The sequence below is a fragment of the Trichoderma asperellum genome, chromosome 3 (genome assembly GCF_020647865.1).
Source record: "Trichoderma asperellum chromosome 3, complete sequence".
NCBI classification, from domain to species: domain Eukaryota; kingdom Fungi; phylum Ascomycota; class Sordariomycetes; order Hypocreales; family Hypocreaceae; genus Trichoderma; species Trichoderma asperellum.
This window is the reverse complement of record NC_089417.1, coordinates 1,774,734-1,796,621: the sequence shown is the minus strand read 5'-3', so window position 1 is coordinate 1,796,621 and position 21,888 is coordinate 1,774,734. Positions and strand designations below refer to the sequence as shown.

Sequence of the window (21,888 nt, the reverse complement as noted above, 5' to 3'; positions counted from 1 at the left end):
AATATTATTAAAAGCTTTATTATTATTATTAAAAATATTAAAAAAAAATTAAAATATATTTTATTTTATTTTTAAATATTAGTATATTAATTATTAATAAAGTTATATTTATATTAAAATTATAATAATAAAATAATATTAAAATACAATATTATATAAAAATAATAACTTTATTTAATAAAAGCAAGGTTTATTTTGTATTTAATAATTATAAACCTAAAAGGTTATAATTTAATAATTTAAACTTATAACTTTTATTTATTATAGATTTTATTATTATTTAAACTTTAAATAAAGTTTTTTTAAAATAAATAAAACTATATATATTATAATTAAATAATATAAATAAAAAAAGTATTATAAATATATTATAATAAAAATAATAAAAGCTAAATATTTATTAGCTTTTATAAAATTAATAAATAATTATTTTTAAAAGGCCTTAAAATATAAAAGTAATTATTAAAACAGCTGGCTTTATTACTTAAGTTAAAAAATACTTATAAAAATAATTTTTTTTTAATTAATAAAAAAGTATAAAAAGTTATATATTTATAAAGTTATATATTTATAATAAAATAGTTATATATTCTTATTAATTACTATAATAATTAATAAATAAATTACTTTTTAATTAGTTTTTTATTTTTAGCTTTTATATTTTTATAAAAAAATTAAATATTTTTTAATTTAAATTTTAAAATATATATTAATTTAAAGTTTAGGTTTAGTTTATATTAAAGTTTAAGCTTTTTAATTCTAAACTATACTTTTTCTAAAATAATTTTTATATAATAATATATTTAATTTATTAATATAAAAAATACTTTAGCTTTAGGTTAATTTTATAAATAAATATATAATATATGTTTTTGTATTATTTTTTTATATAAAAATAAATAAAAGAATTAATATAAGCTATTATATATATATATATATATATATATATATAGCCTTTAGTATATTTAAATAAATAAATATTTATTATTTAAATTTTACAGGAACTGGTGCTGTTATAGTTATAATATCTACACTAGAAAACCTACCTTCATGATCCAGCTGCAAGTTATCTAGCCCGATGTTTACTCCCAGTAGACTCCGAAGAATAATAAGGCATCCTGCCTTACTTATAACTTCATTCGATTCCTTGCATATCTCGGACGCCACGCATTCAACACAACCTTGCTGGCAGGAACATTCTTCAACTCTCTTTAATGCACGCTGCAGTAGATGATCAACATGATCAAATGCCTTTGTGCTAACACCAGATCCATTTATGCCTCCTTTGGCATCATAAAATGTTAATCGTGCTGGTCGCTTTCTTTTTGTTTCCTTCTTCGCGAATTCTTTGAGAGCTACCTTGCACTCTGTTCGTACGTCTCCCGGAAGACTGATAATGAATGCAGGGAGTAAACTCATAATGACATGCTCGGCTGCATGTATTGCTGCAGCCGCATTAAGATGCTGGTCTTGTAGTATTTCTAGCACTTGTCGTGGTATATCTATCCACATGCCTTTGCTGTATCGTATGACAGGCGGATTATCTACCTGTACTGCGTCTATAATCCGTCCTTTCTTATCTACTTTAAAGAAACCAAATACTGTTTGTTGGATTTTTATACTTCCGTAGTAGGCATGACAGGGTGATCCGGATATAGCACGAATTGCCTCGATTTCGACAGGATCGATATCGGTGAAGTCTCGTGGCATAGTCATCCACTCAACATTAACTCTTTCCACTTTGGCCATCTTTTGATCTGGCAAGAAATCTCGAATGAGATACGTGTTGCCCTGGTGGAGGAATATGGCCCCATCGTATATAGTGAACGTTGCTCTCGACGCCTCTAGTTCTTCCAAGACCTCATTCTTCCCGTTTGTTATATCAATGATAGCATAATGGTCGTCCTCCGTATCCCGGATGGCGACATAGTGAGCCGGGTTGGGGCGGAAGCGGTCATGGCAGTGAAAGTATCCTAATTCATCTTTCACTAATCTTTCGAGGCAGATCTTGGGTAAGTCGCTGCCAAAATACTGTATGTCCTCCTCTTGTCGAATGGGCATCTCGTATGCCGCGCATTGAATATGCCCTTCGCGAATAAGAATATTTTCCAAATCCACACGTAATTCGCAGTTAGGCTTTGAAAAAAGCTCATCTGGATTATTCATATAATGCTGATCCGTTGGAAAGCTATCGCCAACTAAGATCGACAACGAGTCTTTGGTACGCCGTCCAGCGCGACCACTCTGTTGTCTTAAGTTTGCAATAGTATAAGGAAAGCCCCAAGTCAGCACGCAGTCCAGAGTGCCAATATCAATGCCCAGTTCCAGTGCCGTGGTCGCAACGATGCCCAACAACTTTCCCTCAAACATCTCTGCTTCGATTTTCCGCCGGTCTCGAGCTGTATAGCCACCACGATAACCCATTACCAAGTTGGTGCATTCTGGGCGACCAAGTTCCCGCAGCTCTTGTTTGATTGCACTGGTCAAGACTTCACATTGGGCACGAACTCTGCAGAACGCAATAATTCTGACGCCCCTTAAGAGGAGAGCGCAGAAAAGACGAGCGCATTCAAATTTAGTGTTTCCTCGTCCGCTGGTGGGATCGCCGGGCTCTCTGAAAGGAGTGTTCCAGCAAAGAAACTCTTTCCGCCCAGATGGTGACCCATCATAGTCAATTAGACGCACATTTGAAACTCCAAATATCAGTTTAAAATGCTCCTCAGGGTTGGCTACGGTAGCGGAGCAAGAAATGAACTGAACATGTCGATTTCCTACCGCCTCGCATATCCTTCTTAGCCTTCGCATGATGAATGCAACATGAGATCCGAGCTGACCATTGTAGTAGTGCAGTTCGTCAACTTGAATTGTCAGTCAGAAGATGATTTGGCAATAGATGTGGAAACAACTGACCAACCACATATCTTAAATGTTTTAGAAAAGTCCTCCACCTCTGTTCCTGGGGTAATATCGTGAGGTGAAGCATGTCTGGATTCGTGAAAATGATTTTTGCCTCTTCTCGAATAGTATCCCTGAGGCTCATGGGGGTATCTCCATCAAAGGTTTCTACGAGAACATCGCTAAGATTTGGCATGAATGCTAAAATATCGCTGAGACTGCGCTTTTGATCCTGCGCAAGTGCCTTCGTTGGGAATATGTACATGGCTCTTGAGCTTTTATCCCGTTCTAAGGCGTGTAAGACTGGCAGCTGGTAGACCAAAGACTTCCCAGAGCTGGTTGAGGTGGATATAACAATATTTTGACCTTCGTATAAACTATTCAGAGCCTCCGCTTGATGCGTGTAAAATTGGGTGATTCGCTTAGCATTGTAGAGGGCATTCACTAAATCTTGAGACAACAAAAAATTGAGACTTCCATAGCTAGGACTCTGGGGTTCAAACACTCTATGGCCATCAGGGACAATCTGGCCAGAATACCACGGGCTTTCTTTGACTTGGAGCACTATTTCCGATATACTTCCCCGCTCGTGAGGGATAGTATCAGGTATGGCACAAGCTGTGACCTTGCTTTGCTCAGCATCTTTCAATGCCTGTTTGGGAATATAAGCTTCGGCTTTTTGACGCAAGGCTTCTTCTGGGTTATTGCCGTCGTTTATACAGCTCTTGAGGAATGCATTGATAGAATTAGAAAATTTTTGGTTGCGTCGTTCGATCAACTGCATCATCTGTTTTCGGCCATATACTGGCATTTTCAACTTCTCATTTCTTAGTTTTGTATTTGGTCGTGTCGCTTCACCTGTTTCCCTATCCAACACTTGTCGCTTTAAATCGCCATCGGTGTATTCCAGGTATAATACTTCTTGTCCATGCACAGTATCATTGGCATCATCACCAAGACGTTCGTTTCCCGTCAGCCCACCAACAGACGCATCGTGTGCTAGGGTTTGAGACGTTGCAGATCGCGATGACTTGAAAACGTCGTCCCTTTGAGCGCCTCTGGTGTTGAGCTGTAGCATGAGTTCGTTGGTGTATTCGAATCTCATAGCTTCTGGGCGAAGGGCAACTATGTGAGCTACCTCTTCGATAGACAGGCTCCTTTTTATGTGGGATTCAACGGCTGGTCGAAGGGTATCAAATGTTGTGATGACATGTTTGCGCGAAGAGCAAAATGTGTAGACCAAATTCAGTGCTTTATGAGCTTTTTCAAGATTACGAAAAGTATCAGTCCAAGGAATATTTGATGGAATAGAGCTCTCTGGGTCGTCTTTACGGCTCTCACTTTTCGGAGTGGCTCGTTTCGTCGTCCTTGGCCTCTTCCCTGCAACAACAGCAGAAGTATCACGGCAGCTATCTTCTCTCACGAGAAGAGTATCCTCATGGATGCGCTTCCGTCCATCTAAGGACTTCAATTCATCCTTAGCTGGATGGAGCGTCGCGTTATCTTCCATGGTTGGATTTGATTGATGGGAAATGGAAGACCCAGCTTTCAAATTTCCAGCTGTCAAACTAGATATCGAAGCATCTCAATACAAAGATGAAAATCATTTGGCGAAAAATATCTGTTAGGTCTTTGTTTTCTGTAGTAGATACAGAAATGGAATGGGCACGTGTTAGACTACATCATTTGTAGCTGGTTAGCCGCAAGAGCCATCGCAGGTTGATTGTCCACGGTTTGCGTATCAGGCTGAAAATCGCGAAACTAACGCAAAATCACGTGCTTTAGCCGCCTTTCTCTTCTTGTCCTTTGTCCCTGTCGTATAAGGTACTTTATGCTAGGTTGTTGCATTAGAATTATTGGTTTTTTGAACTATGGATATATGTTAATCGATAGTGATTAATTCATATTGTGCCTATAATGGTATTATTTTTGGGAATCTCCTCCCATGTGACCTGTCTAAAGTATCCCTAAAGTACTATACACAGATGCCCGATCTTCCTTGCCCTATCCTCACTTTCAGTCTAAATGGCGGTTGGTCACATCAGGTATAAGCTTGCATCGGTCATGCTGTTTTTATCCGTTGTGTCAGAGCGCCAATGGGCAGTTTACCTCAATGCATGCTCTGCCTATTCTAGAGCAACACGGGAATGGCCATGGCCAAGTGTGGTATAACCACCTCCCTTCTCTCTACACCACGCTGTACTGCCAATACTAAGTCGATTTAGGTGCAACCATGCTGCAACAGGCTTTAGTTGCCTCGAAGTTCTTTCTGGATACTGCTAATTTCCTTCAAGAAGCTCTTTGCGCTTGCAGCCGACATCTGTTATGAGTAATTATTAGTATGAACGCGAAACAACGCAGATGGTGCAAAAGAGTTTGGGTGAAACTAACCCTCATTGTGATGCTCACGGGCTTCGCCTGCTCACCCTCAAACGCGGTGAACAGTATTCCCACAGATTTGAGGGATGCCTTTTCTTGGAAATTCATAGCCGGGAGAATGGCAGTGTTGAGAATCACACGGTGTGTCTGATCTTGACGCATTAGAAGACGGACAACTTTGTGTCCTCGCGTCTTATCAACCCCCTCTTCATCAGCTTCAAGACCGGACGCATCAAATGATCCAAGAACAGGCGATCCATTTTCATCAAACTCAACGCAGCCTTGGGGGACATTGATTTTCAACATCCCAGCGCCTCGTTCCTTCCAACCCGCCTCTTTGTCATGGTAGAACAACTTTGTTCTGACAGAAAGCAGGGTTGTCTCACCTGCTTCGCCATCATCAACTTCGACTAAGAGCATTATCTAAATTAGTACTCCCACTTACAAAAAAAAAGAGTAATAGCACGCAATGGGACCCTTTCTCACCTTTATGGAGTTTGATCCTCTTCTTCTCCTCCACTTCTTTTTCTGGTGGTGTGGCCCCCTCTTGTTCGCTCGGCTCAGGTTCATCATCTCGCTCTGCGTCTTCTTCATCTTCGCTCTCTTCATCACTCTCCGGGGCTCCAAAAGGCCTTGCAGGCTTTTCACTCTGAATTTGTTTGACCATGGGTGATGCGAAGCTGTCTAGAGGTTTGCCAGCTGAGAATGGAGAGCCAAGTCCAGCTCCATTAATTCCTGAAGCAAGGCTAGCGAAGGGCGAAGCACTGTTAGCACTTCCAAAAGTCAATTTAGGCATAGTAGTAGACGGTGTAAGCTGTGACCCCGGGGCGCTGAACATAGAGGCTGGCGGCAAAGTCGACGCGGCAGCTGGAGGAGCAAAGATACTGCTCTGAGATGTGCCCAAATTCGCAAATGGTGAGGATCCAGTAGCAAGTTTACCAAATCCTGAGGCTGAAAAAGCACTAGAAGATGTTTGTGGCATAACTTTAGTCGGAGAAGTTTTGGAGCCTGCTGCATCATCTGTGGCTAGCGGTAGGTCCGTCGTTGACGAGGAGTTCTGTGTCGCCATGCGTTAGATATGAGAGGTGTAAGGGGGGCGTGTGAAGTTTGACAAGATATTACATACCGATACCTCTCTGGTTGAGTCCTCATCACGATGTCGTTTTTTTTCTGGCTCTAACCGGGAAGCCCGATCTCTGGTAGATTCTGTAGATGTTACACTGTTGGTATCGTTGTTTTCGACATCTATGCTCCCATCTAACTGGTCGTGTGCACGTTTCTTCTTTGGAGACGGCATTCGATCCCTGAATCTATCGTCTTGGCCATCGGATACATGGTCGGTTGGGGTATCTGGGCGTGCCGCTCTCTCATCTATGGGATCAGATCCGAGGTCACGAGCAGCAGCAGGAGGGTCAGATATGGAGGACTGTTTCAGCTCTCGGCGGGCAGCGCGCGTCTCGGCATCTTCGCCTGTTTCCGAGTATATTTGCTCATTCTTAGGACTAGCCGTCCCTTGAGAGTTGTCGGCCATGGCGCGGGTAGAGGTAGCCAGAAAAGGGCGGGTGGTGTCGATCGCGAAAGACGGGCTTGGCTGGTGGAGTGGATTTGCAGCTTGGATAAGGCAGCGACGGCTGCTCGCGCATAACCGCGCGACTTAGACGGCGAACCCGATCGGATATGCTAGTATGGCTGTGAATACAGGCAGAAGGACAAGACGGCAGAGGCAATTTGCATCATCAACGCTTTGCTCGTGCGTTCGCCGTTGTCGCGCTACAGCAATTTTGTGCCGATAGTAGTTGGAGGTGGTCAGCCCGGCTGGTTGCAGTACCAATCAAAGACGTGGGCACCTGGTATCAAACCTGGGTCCTGGACGCAGCGAATAGAAGGCTCGGCGGGTACCTACTAAGTACTGCCTCGCAGTAGGCTCACTACTGAGTACAGAAATCTACAATTCCCCACACATGCGCCTAAGAGGGCAGAGAGGGGTTATAATCAAAAGAGGTCTGGCAAGCCTTTCGCATCAAGGTACCTTGCATATGATCGCGTTTGCGCGTATTGGAGCCGCTCAGTCTTGGCCAGCCTCCAGCATTGCTATCCCCAGCCCAAGAGACTCCCAATGCCAGCCGTCTCATCGCTGGTCTAGTCGGATAATGCATGATTATGTAATTGGCATTACCAAGATTGCCCAGCTACCTTTCGAGCTCGTGGCTGCGCAAGCAGGATTTCCACTTCGAGCTAGCAAATAGGACAGGGAATTACTTGTACAACGTTCTGGGTGGATATTGTGTATTTATGCCGTCAACATTTGCAACGCCAAATCTATAGCGCGATTCAAGATTCTGTCCAGAAAGAGTTTATTCATTTTGAGTATTTCATCAGTGGCCAAGAATATGTTACCAGAGCTGTTTCTGCCACAATGAGCACCTTGCAGTAAACTTATTGTATAGTGGATATAACATTGCTGGTGAAAGCGATATGATAAATAATGCAGATAATGCTCGTCGGTATCATTACGGGGTCCATTCTTCTCGGAAAATCATGCTTCTTTTATAATTCACATGGCCCTAGCGTTCTAAAAACAAGACCCGGCCATTCATCAAGCTGCCACACAACTTTTAGCTAATGAAGCATAGACAACCCAGCCCCAGATAAAACACAAAGAGGGGGTAGACAGCAATGGCCACACGATTCTTGACCACTCCGCTACCGCCAAGAATGCTGACGCCAGCAGCAATGGACCACGCGATAAGAACGATATAGACAGGTATCCGTGCAATCCAGTGAAGTTTCAGAGCTGACAAGAGGGCAGCAATTACCAAAGGAAACAACGTGTACCCAATGATGCAAATGCTCTGGGCAAAAGAGCTATCGTTTTTTGTCAGCTCAATGCCACCACCAGTTAGAGGGGAAGTGCGTCGCTGTGAATTGAACTTACATGTTACCTCCCAAAAGTTTGATCTGAAGAGTAACAATTGCCTCGCCAAGCCATATGGTTGCGAAAACGCCGCTAAAAACAGCGTCTCTCTGGTCGGATCGCGCCGTAAAGCTAAGCAATAAGCTTAGTAGCAGGCAGAAAATCAATGGGCCCCATAGGTCCCAGTCTCTGAGTCCTGGACTCATGTTACTCTGCAGCAGGGCCTCGGCATCCATGACCCGACTAGCCAGTCCAGTGAGCTCTTCTCGTGTACCAGTTAAGCCAGCGCCGCGAATATTGGAATATGCACCACGGAGACCGCCCTCTGAGTCGAACATGGTGCCACCAAGAAGGTATCGCGGGTATAAGACCTCTTTGAGCTTGGCCCAGACAGCTAGCAGATCACGTCGTAGTGTTTCCCACACGGTTTCATCGATAGTGTTCTGAGGCGCTCTCCGATCATCTCCGGGAATGCGAGAAGTAAGATAGCCCTCGTCGAGCCGTCCTGACGCCGACGCTCCGGAGGTAATGGTGTTTGTCAAAGGCTGCCTAGATGATTCTGGAGCTAGAGGATCGTCGAAATCGTTGAGATCAGCTGGTTTATCGCATTAGCTTCGCCATTCTGCTATTCTACGTTGAACGACTTGGACTTGATGCTTACCATCATCCGGATCAATTAGATCGTCGTCCTCGAGAGAGGCACGGCGGTATTGACCTCTAGCGCTTGACATTGGAATGTATAGGGCTCAAAATGAATTGAATATTCCAAATGTATTGCAGTCGTGAGATGCTTTTTGAATTTCGTGATAGAGTGGTGTTCTGGCTTGCAGAAAGGGAGCACTGCCTGATAGGACCTGCTGTCACAGGACTCTGGTGGGGCTAAGAAGCTGTGACGTGGAGCTTAAGAACATTGAAGCGCCTTAGTAGCAGGTACCTGAGGTAGGCCTTTGCAGCACTCGCAGACGACGCAAGAAAAAGTAGATCTACTTTCGCATGCCGAAACCAGAGCACATCTCGGTTGACCCATATGCTGCACTGTTAATTGCTTGGACTTTACATCTCCATTGTGACTTTCAAAGCTATTACTCGACCGTATGATTCTTATTGTCATTTTCTTCTAAGACATTCTACTAGCATTTTGATTGGGAAAGTGGCCTTGAGGACGCTCTTACCTGCTCCACAAGTGATTCAGCGTTGCTTCGTACCATAATGTAGGCGTGCGACTACTTCCCTTCGCATTTCAAGATACGAATATAGCGTTTGTGGCATGTTGAATAGATAAATCATTGTACTACATACTATCCTTCCATACTGGTACTAATACTGGTACACTCGTCCAGGAAAAAAGTTAAGAGATTCATCCTCTTTCGCAGCATAATATCCCAAACTCCTCAGACCATACATTATAAAGTTAGCAAGTGCCTAGTAATTGCTTACTTTCCAACCCCTCCAACTCCGAGACTTTCCAGATGTTGACCCGCGCCCTGATTGCTCGACTGATCAAGTTGGCTTTAATAAGCCTTTTATGCTTCAAATGTCTTAACCTGGCCGTTGCCGGTGGGTGGTAGCATTGATTGGCCCTCTAGTACGGTCTGAAACCCCAATTTCTCGCCATCCATTGCAATATCCTGTGCCATCCGAGACCCTTGCACTCCACCTACTTCAGCCGCCGCATTTAATGCGTCTTGGACAGTCTGTACTTGTCTTTTGAAGGCGAGCCTGTCCAAAAATAACTGTTGCCGGCCACGTTCCAATTCTCTGCGTTCCTCACGTAATAGCTCCTCCATCTCGTCAAAGTATTTGAGCTTTAGCTCCAGTTTCTGGAGCATTACGTTGGCAGCCGCTGAAACCAATCGCGTCATCTCTCGTTCTTCATGAGACGCAAATACGGCTCCACGAGCGCCAATAGAGGCCAACGGAATCGATGCAAGGGATGTCTTTGTTGTTGTTGATGTAGTAGTAGTCGTGGTCACAACTGTCTGCCGGAAATCGACATCCATTGACTCTGCCTTATCCACTTCAGTATCTTTCTTGTCTGCTGCTTCGGCATTGTCTGTCTGGTTTGTCCTATCAAGCTGTTTTCGCAGGTTACGCTTGAGCTCGTCCGCTGATTTATTTGCCGCCGCCGCAGTGCTAGCTGGGTCTGCTAAGCTTGCCAAAAAACCCACGACAGACATAACAGGGTTGTCCACCTGGTTGAAAGGGAGGTGGCCGTGTTGACTTCCCAGCATAGATAAACCTGTAGGTGGATTTGTGGGTGCCTCGGAATCGAGGTACTTCTCTTCAATGTCCAATTGAAGGAACTGAAGGACGCATTCTTCTCTGGTGCGAGTACCAACATGGTCTGCAATCTCTCCCCAATCGTCGTCGAATCGCTCTAAACCTTCCAAAAGTCGCAGGATTTCCGCATCGGTCCATGGTGCATCCCGATCCAGGATGGATGTATACGTTGGGTTTTCCACTTTAGAATACATGCTAGAAGTGTGGCTCGCAGGCAATCGTCCCTCGGTGAAGCAATTTGGGCATAAATCGAATTTAGCTTTCGCTCTTGAATCCGATTGGGAGCTGTGATAGTATATCCTAGTGCAGTCGTTTCCACATTGGTGACAGTTGACCTTGGCCACGGGAGCCTTTGCACTCTCCTCGGTAGAAATGTCATCGCCGTTCTTTTGGCTTTCTGATTTTGTAATCGAAGTTCCCTTGGCACTGGCTTCATAAATATTACGGCCAATTCCCAAGTTTAAGTCGCCTTTGTTAGGAGCCGATGAATTGGCCTTGTCTTCGGTGTCACGATTCTTTTTGCCCTCTAGAACAACAGGGTCTGCGGCAGGTTGCCAAGGCTGAAGTCCTCGCGGCGTGTCGCATATAATTTTGAAGTGGCCTGTGAACGGCGGCCCAACGTGCGATGGTCGCTGGTCAGCATCAACCTAGAGGGCAGTGTTAGTGGTAGAAATTTAAACGATAGTATTTGATAGTTGAAATCACCTGGTAATTGATCAAGCCCCATTGTTCGAGAAAGGCATGAACGCGCATTATGGCACAAACATCTCCAGCTAGGTTGCGACGACACGCCGTCATTGTTAGATATTCAACCGGATTAAGTCGGTACGTATTGATCATGAAGTCGCGATAGTCTTTATACACTGCTGGCGTTTTACTCCGATTCCGATTATTGAAAAACTCGGCCATCGCTTTGCGCTCAATTTCGTGAATGCTGTTCATGTCAAACCAGGTGCTATAACTTGGCAGAACAATGGCATGCGTTTGAGAGATGAGATGGTCTCTAGCAGCGGATTCAAACGCTTCCTTCGATTTGGTTTCTATTCCAGTACCCGATGTTACAGGGGCGCCACTCGAGCCGGCGGGCAGTCCTTTTGCATCCTCAGATACGTCGCCCATCTCTTCATCGAGGCGAGTGGCGTTTGGCGCTGGAGTATCACTCGGGACTTCGCCTGAGTTGTCTACCGCCGCACTGGCCGCAGGACTCCCACCGCTCTGTGGAACATGTTCTGCGCTTGAAGATTCTTCAGACATCTGCACATCTGAAGGATTGGTTAGATGCAAGGTCGTTGGCTGTAAGTCGTAGATGATTGCTCACCTTGAGAATCCAAGCCTTTGGCATTGGATTGCGATGGCAGCTGTGCAAGCGCAGGGTTGGGGTCTGGCGATGTCGCGTTGCCCGGAGAGTCGTAGGCTGTAGAATCATCCATTGCTACGCGTCTCACCTCAAATGACCAGAAAGGAAAATGGGGGAGAACAATCTAGCTTGTTGGGATAACGCGCAACAAGCGTGCGTTGGAGGTGGAAAGTTGGTAGTGTGGCGTCTGTATTTTCCACGCGACGGAAAATGTCATTAGCGATTAGCACACAGTGTACGGAGTAAAGCACAGTATCTAAGAACGCCACAATTAATGTATGCAGCAGCATTGACGGTGCTCCGTAGTTCTAATTAGTTAGCAGTTATACGTATTTATTTAATTCCCAATAATATTACTTTCACTAGTTTTTCCATTATCCCCCTAGCCATTTTCTATATTGCAAATGGCCTATATATATATATATATATATATTTATATGTATTACCATGATCGATATATGTAACGACCGGTTGAAATAATATTTAAAACCTTTATAAAGTACATTTACTTAAAAAGCTCTATGCATTAGGTACCTACCTGGGTAGTTTGGCTTGATTATGCTGGTTTAATGTGTTTGCTAGCACTGTGCTGTATGGTGACTAAGCCATACAAGCTGCTACTTCACATGCTCCCCTCTAGATTGCTGCAGTGGGCAGCATAGGTGTCATTGCTGTCCTTGGCCTCGAGCCTTGTCCCCTGTCCTCTACTTGGCTGCTGGGTTTTCTTTGGTCGATACTATTGACGCATCTCTTAGCGATCCACGTTGGCTAATGTCATAATTAGAAGTCAATCATCAATTGGCAAACGCCCAATGTTTTGCAAATATGGCATTGCCTTCGCCGATTCATAGCGGGCTTCCCGCAACGCTCTCACCACATCACGAAATTCCGAGGATGCAATATCGAAGCCGCCCTGTGTCTGTCGCTGTTGAGCCTGTTTCACTGGTTATCTCCGAATGTATAGCCATCACCTCGGCCATCCAAAAACATGCGCGATCTCCCCAATTTTCTGTCTCTGCCATCCTTGGTGGGAACCCCAATACCATACAGTTCGGATCCCCTAAACCACAATCCCAACCGCGGGAAAGTGGCGTTAGCAGCCCCTTCGGAGAGAGCGAACACGATGGAACGGCCAATAATCGATGGAGCTTTCGCGGCCAGAAGGCAAAGAATTTGCAGGATAGCCCCATGGTCGCAGGCTTCGGCAAACTTCGTTACGAGATCACAGGTGTCCAGAGTGTGTATTAGCTTCACCCTGCCCTGCCATTTGCCGCTAGCTAATGGTAAATAGATATTCATTCGTTTGATGCGCCAACACTCCTAGCACCCTTTCTCTTCGTAATCCAAGAGAAAGGGACGGCAGCGCCGATTACGATCTTGGCACTTGGGGCGTTACGGAAATTCTTAGCTTACGGGTTTATTTGTTCAGAGTCTCCTCGCTTTGCTCTCGCGATGCAGTCACTCTCAGCGGCTGTTACCCACTGTCAGTTCGATATAAGTGATTCGGCCCAGGGCGAGGTTGTACTGCTTATGATTCTCAACCTGATGGAGGATATGATGTCTGGACCTGGAGGCTATATATTAAGCGATGAGAGTGTTTGCGACATGATGGGGCGTGGCCTGGCTATATGCTCTCAACCTCGATTCTCTCCTGTGCTGAGAAGGACTGCCGAAGCTGTCATGGTTCGAATGTGCCAAATCATATTTGAAGATATTAAACACCTGGAGGTTGAGGTGGGAGACGATTCTTCAGTCATGGATCAGTTGGCTGATCAGCACATGGACAATGTCAAAATGGATACCACCACCGATGGCACTGTTATAGAGCCGATTAGTCCCGCCCCTGTCCAAGATGAGTCTCCAGAAGCTTCAGATAGTGCTGGCAATGAGAAGGTAGAGGAAGGCTCTCTGAGTGGCCATACCAACGAAGAGAACGGGGAAAGCGACACAGAATCACTGGATTTACGGCCCTACTCCCTACCTTCTGTCAGGGAACTATTTCGAGTTCTAGTTAACTTCCTGGACCCTAATGACCGCCATCATACCGATACAATGAGGGTAGTGGCCTTACGCATATTACACGTTGCGTTGGAGGTGTCTGGCCCTTTTATTGCACGCCATCCTGCGTTGGCCACTATTGCTAAAGATCAACTGTGTTGCTATCTTTTCCAACTTGTCCGATCCGATAACATGGCCATCCTGCAAGAATCATTAACGGTCACTGGAACGCTACTCGCAACATGTCGGGGCGTCCTCAAATTGCAGCAAGAACTCTTCTTGTCTTACTTGGTAGCCTGCCTTCACCCAACAATTCATATCCCCCGTGAGGCCGGCATTGACCCATCGCTGTACTCCGGCATACCTGAGACGCCGAAGCTGGTCAAGCCGCCGCCGTCACAGTCAAATAGTGGAAGGTCAACGCCCGTTCCTGTCAAGGACCGACAAAAGCTAGGATTAGAGGGAGGTGCGCGTAAACCCGATGCTCGGCAAGCTATGGTAGAGGCTATCGGTGTTTTATCCAGGATGCCGACGTTTGCTGCCGAATTGTTTGCCAATTATGATTGCGACGAAGACAGGTCAGATTTATGTGAGGATGTAATTGGGCTGCTTGCGCGTAACGCCCTGCCAGACTCAGCTACATGGAGTACTACAAGTGTACCGCCACTTTGCTTAGACGCACTCCTGCGCTTTATCCAATTCATGGCCGAGAGACTGCATGATGACCCAGTTTATGAAAATCTTCCGGATCCCGATATGCTGAGGGAGAGAAGACGGAGAAAAAAGACAATCATCATAGGAACGAGCAAGTTTAATGAGAAGCCGAAGGTGGGGCTGAGCTACCTCGAGGCGAACAACATCATAACTGATATCGGAGATCCTGTATCCGTGGCTAAATTCCTCAAAGGGACGTCACGAATATCAAAGGTGGTATTAGGAGATTTTCTATCAAAAAGGGGTAATGAGGCTATCTTGGGAGCCTTTCTAGACTTGTTTGAATTTTCCGGCAAACGGATTGATCAGGCCTTGAGGGTGCTGCTAGAAACCTTCCGATTGCCAGGTGAAGCACCGCTGATCGCAGCCGTGGTTGAGTCCTTCTCCGAAAAATACTACGATTGCAACACGACGTCGGAGGTAGCAAATAAGGACGCTGTCTTTATCTTGACTTACGCTATTATCCTTTTAAACACTGACCAACATAATCCTAATGTGAAATCTATGAAGAGGATGACATTGAACGACTTTTCTAGAAATTTGCGAGGCCAAAACAATGGGCAAGATTTCTCACCAGAATATCTTAAAGAAATTTACGAAACCATTAAATCAAACGAAATTATCTTGCCCGATGAACACGACAATCAGCATGCCTTTGACTACGCATGGCGAGAGCTTCTCCTGAAATCCGAAACAGCGGGCCATCTATCTTCCTGCAACACTAACATATATGATGGCGATATGTTTGCCGCAACCTGGAAGCCGGTCGTTTCAGCTCTGTCCTATGTCTTCATGTCTGCGACAGATGATGCTGTTTTTGCCAGGATTGTGACTGGATTTGATGAATGTGCTCGCATTGCAACCAAGTATGGCAATGTCGAAGCGCTTGACCAAATCGTTTACTGCCTCAGCCATATCACTACCTTGGCTACTCGCGTGCCATCCAACACATCATTAAACACAGAGGTCCAAGTAGGCGATGGTAGTGTCATGGTCAGTGAGCTGGCTGTGAAGCTCGGCAGAGATTTTCGTGCCCAGCTTGCTGTTCTCGTGCTATTCCGGGTTGTCATCGGCAGCGAGGCTCTTATTAACCAGGGATGGAAATATGTCAGTATCTTTTCTGAGGGTCTGCAATGGCCGTTAAGCTAACTATTCATAGATTATTCAGATATGGATCCATTTGTTTTTAAATTCCCTAGCACCGCCGCTATCTTCAACTGACCTCCCAACTCTGCCAATTCCGGCCATTCCCTTACAAACTCCCTCACAAGTCATAGATAGGGCAGCAAGATCTAGCGATATTGGATTTTTCTCAGCGTTCACCTCATACATATCTAGCTATGCCGCGGACGATCCCCCGGAACCATCAGATGAGGAACTAGAAAGCACCTTATGTACCGTCGACTGCATTAATTCTTGCAACATTGACAAAGTGTTGAACAATATCTCGTGGGTATTAATGGAACCTCGTCTGCTTCAACATTGCTAATATTGATTAGCAAACTGCCTGCGGAACGCATTGACATATTGATCCAGTCGTTACTCGAGCAGCTGCCGCAGAGCGACCATTCAGCTGTTATTGGTGTAAAACAGGATAACGTGACAGTCCCGCCCCCTAATGGGCCAACTCTGCCAACAAACTTACCCAGTTACGACCCTTCTACGCCTTTTATCCTTGAACTTTGCACAATTTTAACTATCCGAGATGGTGGATCTACTTCCAACACTGCGAAACAAGTCTTCGACGCTGTTCACGGCATCTTGCGTGACTACGGACAGTGGCATGGCATCACTATCTCGCGTGCAGCATTTTATGGCCTCACAATACTCAAATCGGGTTATGTATGTTCGCTAGTGACTCCCGCTATGTTTTCTCTCGCTTACTCTAGTCGGCAGGACCATGACTTTGTTAATGTCCCAATTTTCTTACATACAATCTCCAGCTTGCCACAGGACCTCCTCCTGAAGACCGCAAGTGTTATACTCTCTGGCCTTTCCATCTGCACGCGTGATCCAGGCCCCTTGAGGAGCGAGATGATGACTTCACCCGATTTTTGGGCTATCTTACGGGTAGTGGCAGGAGATGCCAGTGCCGCTGCTCAGATATTCGACATTCTAGAGAGAAGTACTGCTGGAACCCCACCAGCCATTATAGCCGATAACTATGAGGCAGCTATTGCACTACTAAATCATTTTGCGTCCGCGGCTGACCCTCTCGCTTCCCGGGATTCTAAGGCGCATGAGTCGACGAAGCGTGAAGCGTAAGTCTTTGACAACGTCCCGAATCAAGACGGTCAGTAAATAACATTTTAAAATATAGCGATACTCAAGTGATAGCAAGGGGCTGCCAAGCGGTTAATACCTTGCATGGGATGACTTCTCGGATCCCACAACTTATGCAACAGTCTCACCTAGAAAGTAGTGAGGGTACGTTTACACATGCACTAGAGGCTGCGTTGTAGTTTGATATTAACTTTCATTTTTTTCAGCCTGGTCAGCCTACTGGCTCCCTATCCTTCAAGCATTGACGACGCAATGCACCAACTCTTGTCGCGATGTTCGCCAACTTTCATTCTCCGCTTTGCAGAGATCCCTCCTCTCGCCTGATCTGACATGCAGTGATCCGAAAGAATGGACGGCAATATTTAGCAAAGTTTTGTTTCCTTTGATATTCAGGCTCCTAAAGCCGGAAGTTTTCTCATCCGATAGAGATGGGATGAGCGAAATGCGTGTCCAAGTGGCTTCGCTCCTCTGCAAAGTCTTTTTGCAGTATATGGTTCTTTTGTCCGAGTGGGACGGCATGCTAGACTTGTGGATTAAGATCATTGAGATCATGGATCGTCTCATGAATAGCGGACAAGGTGACAGCCTAGTAAGTTTCCAGCGCCAACACATGCTACATCTATGCGGATGAGCTAATCTCTATCTATAGGCAGAAGCAGTACGAGAAAATCTTAAAAATGTTGTCCTGTTCATGGCTACTAGCGGCTATCTGGTCTCCCCTGAAAAAGATGCATCCAGAAAAAAGCTCTGGGATGAGACTTGGGAGAGGGTTGATCGATTTTTACCAGACTTGCGGAATGATATTATCAGCGAAGAGAATCCTGAGCCAGAGCAAGCTAAGGATGGCGAAGAAAAATGATAGACAAATGGTTTTGGTTAGAGGACAAATTATATTTATTTTATATAATGATAATACATATGTAGTTGTACATTGTAAAAATATATTGCATCCATTTAGATGGAACTTTTATGTGATAAGGTCAGAAAGACAAAGAAAGACATCAAGCAGGCCAGTCGTATTGTTGCAGGCCCCCATCCAACGCCTGATTTATCCGATGAGTATATACATGCACTAAGCAATTAGATAATAAATTCTCAGCGCCGCAACCTACGCCTACCTCCCTTAAGTATATATGCTTTTCTATAATCTAACAATCATGTAATATCCGCCTTCTGAGATGTTTCATCTCTCCCCTCACATTACCACAGCAGCTAATTTACCAGCTATACTCGATATATATCTTGCTATTACACCGGCTACCTATGCCAATCAATTTCTTGCTCTCCGAGATCGAGTCGAAGAGCCGTTGGCCATAGTGCTGCTTTCGCTCGTGATGGAGTCGACGAGGGCGCTAGGGGCTGGAGCTGTTTCTTCAGCAATTTTGCGTGATGTCTTTCGAGCGGCAGCCTTGCCTCCTTTCTTTGCATAGGTGGCAAAGTAAAAGGAAATAAAGAGGACTAGATAAGAGCTGAGAATAATGATGCCGGAAAAGGCAGCGAACTCTCTGCCGGCGCAGCTTCCCCAGTTGGGCATCCAAGGCCAGTAAGTGAACGTAAAGTACGTGTACGACGCAAAGTACACAAAGCCGAGATCAATGACAAACTGGATGATTTGCAGGCGAGTAACCCATTCTTTCCACCAGATGCGCACCCCACGGGCGCTCTGGAAGTAGTACCAGTACATGACAACGTGGACGAAGAGGTTGAGAGAAATGACAACCCATTGGACCGACGTGCTACCAATTAGCTGGGTATAGCAAAGGACAGCCGTTGCGCCGTGGTGGTAGCAATGAAGGAAAGTCAGGGGCTTTTTCTTGAGAAACAGGAAAACTGTATCCAGGAGCTCAAGGTATTTGCTAAGATAGGTCATCTACATGTAGGTCTGGTTAGCATTTTGAGTTATGGCCAGCCCATGGGCAACATACGTAGTACAGGACAATGAGGGGCTGCGTCCAGCCGCCATCAGCATCGCAAATGGCGTAGAGAACTCCACGGCGAACAATGGTGGGAAACAGCTGCTCAATGAAAAGCACCAGGATGACCGCGCTGACAACTGTGAGGACAAAGTTGTGAATCAAAAAGAGCGTCTTCAGCTTAAAGGGCTCCCGGTTCCGCATCAGCTCTCGGCCACCAAAAATGACGAGATAGTAAATGGCGACAAAAATGGAAGTGTCTCTCAGCGTCGACATGGGCGTCTTGCCAACGACAAACTCGAACTCGTCCGCAGGATATCCTGCCACATACTCAAACGCCTTGTTAAAGAGCGGCCACAGGTGGATGCCAAAAGGCCTGTCCACGCTGGGAATGGGTAGAAGCGCTGCCATGGCTGCAGCAATTGGACCTCAATTGAGCGTCAGAATGCTACCTAAACGAGAGAAAGAAGCCGAGAGCTGGCAAAGACAGCGGAAGGGAGGGGGAGGGGGATAAAGAAAAACAAAAACAAAAAAAAAAAAAAAAAAAAAGCCATATACTAGAAGACAAGGCCAGCCAGCAGAGAAACAAACTTTCGCGCCGAGTGGTAGGGCGATCCTAGTGGCTTTCACTCCCGACGGTACCGAGTAGTCCACCAAACAGGCGTAAATCGAGCCAGGGAAATCACCAAAAGCTTGTCGAGGGTACACCGCGCATCTCTTGATCGGAGCTTTCGGGTCTTTCTTCGCACTAAAATTGCGGAGCGTGCCGACAACTTTCCCTTCTTAGTGGGCTGATAGACTAAGAATTTAGTATTTACACAACAGACGCGGTATCAGAGCCGTCAATCAGGCACGGGTACGTGAGATCAAGGTTCATATCCAGACATATCCAAATAACTACAGGCGGTGCTTGCTTGGTGCATCAATTATCATTACAGTAATGGGGGGTTCGGCCTGCTCTGCTTTGCCGCAACTAGGGACTTAGCAGCGATCTACTCCCTCTTTCTGCCCTGCCCTCTTCGGCCATCTTCCCGCTCACTCGTCGTCGCTCATGAGCTGCTGAGTGGCTCAGCCAATAGTCGTTTCCGGACGAAACTTTGCGGCTACCGCTGAGCGCTGCTGGGCCCGCCATGTCCTCATCTCCACCAGGCAGTCTTGTATCGAAGTGGCTATCCAGCTGGATGGAGCTATCTCGATAACGTTGAGACTGGACATTCGGCTGCAGCCGGTCATCGGCAATATCGCGACTCGTCCAACTGGGAGGCTCCTCATACTCGTCGGAGACGGTGTCGTACTGAGCTCCATCGTCTATCTGGCCGCGGCGAGTGTTTAAAGGCCTCGGCAGAATTGGATTCGATGTTAGAGGCTTGGGGTGTGTGACGCCCAGCCGGCCCTTCTTTCGAAGGATGTCACCCAAGGTGTCATCTTGCTCGGATTCTGAATCAGACGATATTCCGCCCATGCTGTAGGGTTGAGAGAGTGCGGCATACGACTTGGAACCCGCAGAGCGATGGGAACGCGCCGCATTAGTCGCACGTTGTTCGGCCTGATTTGTTCGCGATGATCCAGACGCTGGCCTCCTGGCCTCGGCAGCTACATTCCTAAGTGTCTCGCTGACTCGTGGTGGCATTGCCTCTGGTTCGCGTGAGGGAACTGAAGCATAGGAATTTGGATACGAAGCGCGTGGCAGGTATCTAAGCGGAGCCTTTTTGCGCTCAGGCGAACTGCCGGCTCGAGATCCCATGCTTATCCCAGAATCGCGAGATTCAGTCCTCGTGTGCATGAACGAAACAGAGACTCTCTCTGGGACACCGTCGTAGACGCTTGTCGAATTTCGCCGACTTTCCAGCCACGGCTTGTCAGTTTCATAGGCGGTGTTTGCAGCGGATATAGACGACCTGTTTCTCTTGTGCAGAGGCCGAGCCGTCAAATTGTCTTCGAGCGGATTCATATCCGGCGGCAGTAAGGTGATTTTGCGGAACATCCATCCCAACCAAGCACAAGAAAAGAGCGTGAGGACGTGTGTGCTGCCGGCCCCAATCGTCGTATAGAACACCGCCAGGGTAAAAACGGGTAGAATATCCTTGTTACTGAGGACAATACCCCAAGCAGCGGCATTCTTGTGCACGGTAAGGGCTCCTAGTGTATATCCAACCACGGATCCCGTGTCCACAAATATAGCAGAAAACTGGTACGCGGCCGAGGATGCTGGTGTTCTGCCTCCTGCGTCTCGTGAGAGGTGATATATGGCGTAGGCAGTGTGAGCGATTGTTACGGCTTGCTGTTCACCGCATTAGATTTATAATTTGCGTGTTACGTGAAGACTATATTTCTCAAAAGAGATGCATACCAGAATTCTCATTGCCCAGGATGTGGTGTTGTCCACGCCCGTAAACAAAGAAAAGAGAACCAGGACGCCAATGCCGGCGATTAGCTGCAGTATTCGCAGCGTGAGTTGGAATCGACGCAACCATGTGATGTAAGCCTTTGTTCGGCGATCCAAGGGGGTATAGTTGTCTCGCCGGTGTGGTAGAATTACATGGTAGCTGAACGGAATGTCAATTGGTAGTTCACAATCTTAAAAGGTAATGGCCGCCAGGTAAACCTACTCGGGATGAAGATCAAATGACACCATGGGTCCCTTTGGAGTGGGCTTTTTCGGCTTGGGCTCCCAGCTGGCGCGAGTGACAGCTTTTGGGTCGAAAGTAGTCGTCGGGAATCTCGAATCCTCGCGCCGGGCGTCATACAGGAAAGGCTGCGTTTGACCCATTCTGTAAACGTCTGGGCACTTCTGCCCTTACCAGCAATGCTGCTGGAGTGCTGCCTTTGCTTTGGAATGTTTGGGAACAGCCTGGCGGCGTTGAAAGAACAAACAGCAAGGGAAAAAAACAATCGAAAATCGAAAATGCCAACCATGCAAAGGGATGATCTTCCGTAATACGGCAATACGACCTCAGCTGCAAGACAGCAGTAGTCGCATGCGCGAGCAGGGAACACAACGCTGCTCCCTGCATCGCCGCTGAGCTCTGATTGGGAGCTGGTGACGGCGTCAATGGGCGCCGGGGTTGCCACAGCAACGCGCATTCGGAGCTCCGATCACCGATGCGGTCCGGGCCGATCTGCCTGTGGGAAATCTCAGCCGGTTGACAAGCGAA

At 46.2% G+C, this 21,888-nt stretch overlaps 7 protein-coding genes across 7 annotated transcripts; 1 reads left to right on the top strand and 6 right to left on the bottom strand.

Moving 5' to 3' along the window:
* Positions 1-954: 954 nt before the first annotated feature.
* Positions 955-4,595, bottom strand: TrAFT101_005190 (uncharacterized protein). The gene is made up of 2 exons (XM_066127404.1): positions 2,911-4,595; positions 955-2,858 (listed from the first exon to the last, which is right to left on the bottom strand). The coding sequence occupies exons 1-2, from the start codon at positions 4,403-4,405 to the stop codon at positions 985-987; spliced, it is 3,369 nt and encodes a 1,122-aa protein (XP_065983515.1). The 5' UTR covers positions 4,406-4,595; the 3' UTR covers positions 955-984.
* A 206-nt stretch (positions 4,596-4,801) lies between these two features.
* Positions 4,802-7,128, bottom strand: TrAFT101_005189 (uncharacterized protein). Its single transcript, XM_066127403.1, has 4 exons — positions 6,401-7,128; positions 5,761-6,331; positions 5,287-5,684; positions 4,802-5,215 (listed from the first exon to the last, which is right to left on the bottom strand). The coding sequence occupies exons 1-4, from the start codon at positions 6,803-6,805 to the stop codon at positions 5,144-5,146; spliced, it is 1,446 nt and encodes a 481-aa protein (XP_065983514.1). The 5' UTR covers positions 6,806-7,128; the 3' UTR covers positions 4,802-5,143.
* A 421-nt stretch (positions 7,129-7,549) lies between these two features.
* Positions 7,550-9,073, bottom strand: TrAFT101_005188 (uncharacterized protein). Its single transcript, XM_024900324.2, has 3 exons — positions 8,850-9,073; positions 8,210-8,783; positions 7,550-8,139 (listed from the first exon to the last, which is right to left on the bottom strand). The coding sequence occupies exons 1-3, from the start codon at positions 8,917-8,919 to the stop codon at positions 7,890-7,892; spliced, it is 894 nt and encodes a 297-aa protein (XP_024759445.1). The 5' UTR covers positions 8,920-9,073; the 3' UTR covers positions 7,550-7,889.
* A 379-nt stretch (positions 9,074-9,452) lies between these two features.
* On the bottom strand, positions 9,453-12,016 carry TrAFT101_005187 (uncharacterized protein). Its single transcript, XM_024910985.2, has 3 exons — positions 11,787-12,016; positions 11,174-11,730; positions 9,453-11,115 (listed from the first exon to the last, which is right to left on the bottom strand). Exons 1-3 carry the CDS (start codon positions 11,896-11,898, stop codon positions 9,712-9,714), a joined length of 2,073 nt encoding a protein of 690 aa, XP_024759446.1. The 5' UTR covers positions 11,899-12,016; the 3' UTR covers positions 9,453-9,711.
* A 487-nt stretch (positions 12,017-12,503) lies between these two features.
* Positions 12,504-17,773, top strand: TrAFT101_005186 (uncharacterized protein). Its single transcript, XM_066127402.1, has 9 exons — positions 12,504-12,554; positions 12,610-13,062; positions 13,117-15,644; positions 15,697-15,986; positions 16,037-16,379; positions 16,434-16,798; positions 16,858-16,964; positions 17,027-17,409; positions 17,470-17,773. Exons 2-9 carry the CDS (start codon positions 12,651-12,653, stop codon positions 17,677-17,679), a joined length of 4,638 nt encoding a protein of 1,545 aa, XP_065983513.1. The 5' UTR covers positions 12,504-12,554; positions 12,610-12,650; the 3' UTR covers positions 17,680-17,773.
* Positions 17,774-18,090: 317 nt separating this feature from the next.
* On the bottom strand, positions 18,091-19,144 carry TrAFT101_005185 (uncharacterized protein; the record flags this gene model as incomplete). Its single annotated transcript, XM_024910651.2, has 2 exons — positions 18,091-18,690; positions 18,746-19,144. The coding sequence occupies 2 exons, from the start codon at positions 19,142-19,144 to the stop codon at positions 18,091-18,093; spliced, it is 999 nt and encodes a 332-aa protein (XP_024759448.1).
* A 562-nt stretch (positions 19,145-19,706) lies between these two features.
* On the bottom strand, positions 19,707-21,503 carry TrAFT101_005184 (uncharacterized protein; the record flags this gene model as incomplete). The annotated part of the gene is made up of 3 exons (XM_024900392.1): positions 19,707-21,014; positions 21,084-21,279; positions 21,343-21,503. 3 exons carry the CDS (start codon positions 21,501-21,503, stop codon positions 19,707-19,709), a joined length of 1,665 nt encoding a protein of 554 aa, XP_024759449.1.
* Positions 21,504-21,888: the final 385 nt, after the last annotated feature.

Bases quoted from the DNA above. Each gene is read 5' to 3' on its own strand.
- TrAFT101_005187 (XM_024910985.2), bottom strand. From the start codon at position 11,898: ATGGATGATTCTACAGCCTACGACTCTCCGGGCAACGCGACATCGCCA. The intron at 11,731-11,786 runs GTGAGCAATCAT...CCAATCCTTCAG, and splicing joins CAAAGGCTTGGATTCTCAAG to ATGTGCAGATGTCTGAAGAA. The intron at 11,116-11,173 runs GTGATTTCAACT...ACTGCCCTCTAG, and splicing joins GGGGCTTGATCAATTACCAG to GTTGATGCTGACCAGCGACC.
- TrAFT101_005189 (XM_066127403.1), bottom strand. From the start codon at position 6,805: ATGGCCGACAACTCTCAAGGGACGGCTAGTCCTAAGAATGAGCAAATA. The intron at 6,332-6,400 runs GTATGTAATATC...ATGGCGACACAG, and splicing joins ACTCAACCAGAGAGGTATCG to AACTCCTCGTCAACGACGGA. The intron at 5,685-5,760 runs GTGAGAAAGGGT...TAATGCTCTTAG, and splicing joins GAGGATCAAACTCCATAAAG to TCGAAGTTGATGATGGCGAA.
- TrAFT101_005186 (XM_066127402.1), top strand. From the start codon at position 12,651: ATGGCATTGCCTTCGCCGATTCATAGCGGGCTTCCCGCAACGCTCTCA. The intron at 16,965-17,026 runs GTACGTTTACAC...CATTTTTTTCAG, and splicing joins TCACCTAGAAAGTAGTGAGG to CCTGGTCAGCCTACTGGCTC. The intron at 17,410-17,469 runs GTAAGTTTCCAG...CTCTATCTATAG, and splicing joins GCGGACAAGGTGACAGCCTA to GCAGAAGCAGTACGAGAAAA.
- TrAFT101_005190 (XM_066127404.1), bottom strand. From the start codon at position 4,405: ATGGAAGATAACGCGACGCTCCATCCAGCTAAGGATGAATTGAAGTCC. The intron at 2,859-2,910 runs GTCAGTTGTTTC...TGACAATTCAAG, and splicing joins ACATTTAAGATATGTGGTTG to TTGACGAACTGCACTACTAC.
- TrAFT101_005188 (XM_024900324.2), bottom strand. From the start codon at position 8,919: ATGTCAAGCGCTAGAGGTCAATACCGCCGTGCCTCTCTCGAGGACGAC. The intron at 8,784-8,849 runs GTAAGCATCAAG...GCGATAAACCAG, and splicing joins TCTAATTGATCCGGATGATG to CTGATCTCAACGATTTCGAC. The intron at 8,140-8,209 runs GTAAGTTCAATT...AAAAAACGATAG, and splicing joins AAACTTTTGGGAGGTAACAT to CTCTTTTGCCCAGAGCATTT.